This window comes from Sapajus apella, unplaced genomic scaffold (genome assembly GCF_009761245.1).
Source record: "Sapajus apella isolate SASKATOON/1434 unplaced genomic scaffold, GSC_monkey_1.0 scaffold71, whole genome shotgun sequence".
Classification (NCBI taxonomy): Eukaryota; Metazoa; Chordata; class Mammalia; order Primates; family Cebidae; genus Sapajus; species Sapajus apella.
Window position 1 is genome coordinate 10,817,876 of NW_022437011.1, and position 4,387 is coordinate 10,822,262.

The 4,387-nt window shown below is 44.7% G+C and overlaps 1 protein-coding gene across 1 annotated transcript; it reads left to right on the top strand.

The window, feature by feature from the left end:
- Nucleotides 1–205: 205 nt before the first annotated feature.
- PCDHB1 (protocadherin beta 1) lies at nt 206–3,764 on the top strand. The gene has a single exon (XM_032250490.1). It carries the CDS (start codon nt 388–390, stop codon nt 2,842–2,844), a length of 2,457 nt encoding a protein of 818 aa, XP_032106381.1. The 5' UTR covers nt 206–387; the 3' UTR covers nt 2,845–3,764.
- Nucleotides 3,765–4,387: the final 623 nt, after the last annotated feature.

Below are 4,387 nucleotides of genomic sequence, written 5' to 3' on the forward strand. Positions count from 1 at the left end.
GTGGCTCCAGACGGCTAGCAGATAGAATGACTTCAGCTTGAACAACTAATCTCATTGGCTTCTCAATTCCCAAAGGCTTTATTTTTCCTTAAAGGGAATTAACAGGGGAGACTGTTGTTGCTTTGGCAACAGACTTTCAACCTCTACCCAAATCTCCGGAATGAGAACATATCTATTAATACATTCGCCAGACTAAGGAGTTGAGTCGCTCAATGCAAATTTTTTTTCAAGTGCAAAACAGCTTAACCGGCTCGGCTAGGCTTTGGGGGCGCTGCGGTTAGAGGCTAGTGAAGCAGAGAGCAGCTGTTGCAGTAACCTGTTGGAGAAAAGTGAAAGTATATCTGCAACAGCTGGCTTCGATTGCAGAGAGTGCGCTTGTGAGAACTGATGGCGGGTGCGTGCAGAAAATCTTTGCAAAGCAGGCAAGTGGGATGTCTTCTCATTTTTCTGTGCCTATCTGTGGGGGGTGCGACAACTATCCGCTATTCAGTGGCAGAGGAAATGGAGAGCGGCTCGTTTGTGGCTAACGTAGCTAAGGACCTAGGACTGGAGGTAGGGAAGCTGGCTGCGCGCGGGGCGCGGCTGGTTTCCGACGGCAACAAAATGCATTTCCGGCTCCACCGCAAGACCGGAGATTTGTTCGTGAAGGAGAAACTGGACCGGGAGTCACTTTGTGGCAAAGCCGACCCGTGCGTTCTGCGCTTTGAAATAGTCCTGGTGGAACCTCTGCAGTCCTTCAGTGCTGAGGTCAGGGTATTTGATATCAATGACAATGCCCCAGTTTTCCTAAACAAGGAGCCGCTTTTAAAGATTCCGGAGAGCACCCCCTTGGGTTCACGTTTTCCTCTGCAGAGCGCCCAGGATCTGGACGTGGGCCTCAACGGCCTCCAAAACTACACCCTAAGTGCCAACGCATATTTCCACCTGCACACCCGCTTCCGCAGCCACGGGCCTAAATATGCTGAGCTGGTGCTGAACAAACCCCTGGACCGAGAGGAGCAGCCTGAAGTCAACTTGACAATTACGGCGGTAGACGGCGGGTCCCCGCCCAAGTCTGGCACCGCTCACATCCGCGTGGTGGTTCTGGACGTTAACGACAACGTGCCCCAGTTCTCGCGACTGGTGTACCGAGCCCAGGTCCCAGAGAACAGCCCCAATGGCTCTTTGGTGGCCATGGTGACTGCCATGGACCTAGACGAGGGCACCAACAAAGCAATAACTTACTCTTTAGCTCAAAACCCAGAAGCAATTCTCCAGACGTTTCGGATTGACGCTCAAACTGGAGAGGTTCGACTAAGCGGACCTCTAGATTTTGAAGCCATTGAAACATACGACATTGACATTCAAGCTACAGATGGTGGAGGCCTCTCTGCCCATAGCAAAGTCCTGGTAGAAGTGGTGGATGTGAATGACAATCCTCCCGAAGTGATGGTCTCCTCTGTGTCCAGCCCACTCCCTGAGGACTCACCACCACAGACAGTAGTAGCCCTTTTCACTATCAGAGACCGGGACATTCGAGTGGGAGGAAAAGTCACCTGCTTCCTCAGAGGAGATCTTCCCTTTGCAGTCAAACATACATTCGGGAATTCTTACTCGCTGGTCACTGATAGAAGCTTGGATCGGGAGGAGGTCTCAGGCTATAATATCACCCTTGTTGCCAAGGATACTGGACCACCTAGCTTGTCCACTGAGACTGTGATAGAGGTGCTAATATCTGACGTTAATGACAATCCTCCAGTATTTCGGAAAGATTCCTATATCTTGACTGTTCGAGAAAACAATAGTCCTGCAGTTTTTATTGGCAAAGTCCATGCTGAGGATCTTGATTTGGGTGAAAATGCCCAAATAACATATTCTCTGTTGCCTCCAAAAAGTGGAGATCTGTCAGTCTTTGCTTACATCTCCATAAATTCAGACAATGGGAAGCTCTATGCACTAAGAACCATGGATTATGAGGCCATTCAAGATTTTCAGTTTGTGGTAAAGGCAACTGATGGGGGCTTCCTGCCACTGAGTAGCCAAGTTACTGTCAGAGTGGTTGTCCTAGATGACAATGACAATCGTCCATTGATCTTGTACCCACTGCAGAATGGCACCTTGCCCTGCAATGACCTGGTACCCAGGTCTGCAGAGGCAGGTTACCTGGTGACCAAAGTGGTGGCTGTGGATGGTGACTCAGGTCAGAATTCTTGGCTTTCATATCATCTACTTAAGGCCACTGACCTTGGGTTATTTTCTGTTCAAAGACAAAATGGAGAAATCCGTATGTTACGGCACATATCTGAGAGAGACCCCATGATGCATAAATTGATCATTCTTGTTCAAGACCATGGCCAACCAGCTCTTTCCACTACTGTCTCACTCAACATCCTGCTGGTAGATGGCTTTTCAGAGCCATACCTGCAGTTCCAGGATCCATCCAAGCATTCTAGAAAGGTAAATCCATCCACTAAATATTTGGTCATTTCTCTGGCCGTCCTTTCCTTTCTCTTTCTCCTTTCTGTCACAGTGATCTTCATTATACATGTCTACCAAAAGATTAAATATAGAGAAAAGTTCACAATTCAAGAGCATTTCTATGATGACTGTAATTTCTCTAACAATCTGGTACAAGGACGAGGCAATGGATCCTTATCCCAGCCTTGTCCCTATGAAATATGTGCAGCCACTGGCACTGGCAATAGTGAGTTTCGCTTTCTTAAGCGCTTTATGCCCAACTTCCCTTTCCCTCATGCCACTGGAGACATAAAAACAGAGGCTGCCTCCAGTTTACCTCCAAATTCTGACAGGAGTAAGCCTGAGAGATCAGCAGACCATGACCAGGTATCTGATGACTATATGTAGCTCCTATTTACAGCTCTCAGTGAGAGAGAGAAGCAGAATTTTACACTTGGCATGCAAAGATGTTTCACCTTCATTGAAACAAAAACTGGTAGTAGATTGCAGCTTTAGTAAGGATAAGAATACCTAGTTTGGTGAAAATGTGAAAACCAGAGTGAGGCTTGGCTTACTCCATACAAAGCAGTTATTCCAATCCCCAGATCATATATCTGTAATCCTTTCTGCAGTTGGAATTCTGTTTAAAGAAATGTCACCCTCTATAAATGCATATGTGGTAGGAACGTCTGCTTTTCCATCTCTGTGCTAGCAAGTAATGAATGAGCCATTATTCACACATTTCCCCTAGAAGATCATTGGTCCTGACCCAGGAAATGCGTAGTTCCATTAGAAATCCTTTCATTTGCCTCTAAATTATTTTCCAGTAGAAAGTTATGCATGCATAAGGAAGAGAACTACCTTCCCTTTTTGATATATTGGGAAGTTATTAGGTTGACAAGCAGAGATATAATTTATTATTCAGAAATCTCTAAATTCTTGCCCCTGATAAGGGATTATCTTTGATCAATACCTTGCCTACAATCATTCATAATCATAATCATAGAAATGCCTGACATATGGTGGTCTTCCAAATTAATCATGGTGGGAGGAAGGGTGGAGAAAAAAGGATTTCACTTATTTGCAAATATGAGTAAGGGCAAATATAAGGATAAAGAGATTCAGTTTAGGAATGTTCTCCAAAATTAAGTTAGATGTAGACTTTTTAATGATTGTTTGGAGCCATAGGCGAATCTCAAATCTCCCTCTTTCACATCCAGATGTCTATCTTTGCAGTCCCAGACAGAAGCTATTTGAATAAAAGGAAATGGAGGGTGGATGAGGATAATAATAAATCAGGCTGTCCAGGCACAGTGGCTCATGTCTGCAATCCCTGCACTTTGGGAGGCCAAGGCAGGTGGATCACCTGAGGTCAGGAGTTTGAGACCAGCCTGGCCAACAGAATGAAACCCAGTCTCTACTTAAAATACAATAATTATTCAGGCGGTGGTGGCACACACCTGTAATCCCAGCTACTCGAAGACTGAGGCTGGAGAATTGCTTGAACCTGGGAGGTGGAGGTTGCAGTGAGCTGAGAGTGTGCCACTGCACTCCAGCCTGGGCAACAGAGTGAGACACTCTCTCAACAAATAAATAAACAAACAAACAAATAAATAAATAAGGCCTGCTGTAGTTAATAGTAAATGTTACAGAACACTCTAAACTATTTTGTGCCATTAAGTGTTATACTACATTTATTGTAAACCATTTTGTCATCTGTTAGGGCAAATACAAAATAAAGACATTAAAATTAAGAAGTTCATTAATACTAATTAAGTGGCATTAAGGAAAGATACATTTTCAGGTAATACCAGATTTGACTGTAAGTCATTTTCTTCGCTGAGTAATCTGAAGTTAACACATGCAAACTGAGAAAAAGTGGCATTTTTAGTAAATCATTCATAAAATGAAATGGAGTGAGGAGACAAGTTAGGCTTCTCTTTGATCACCA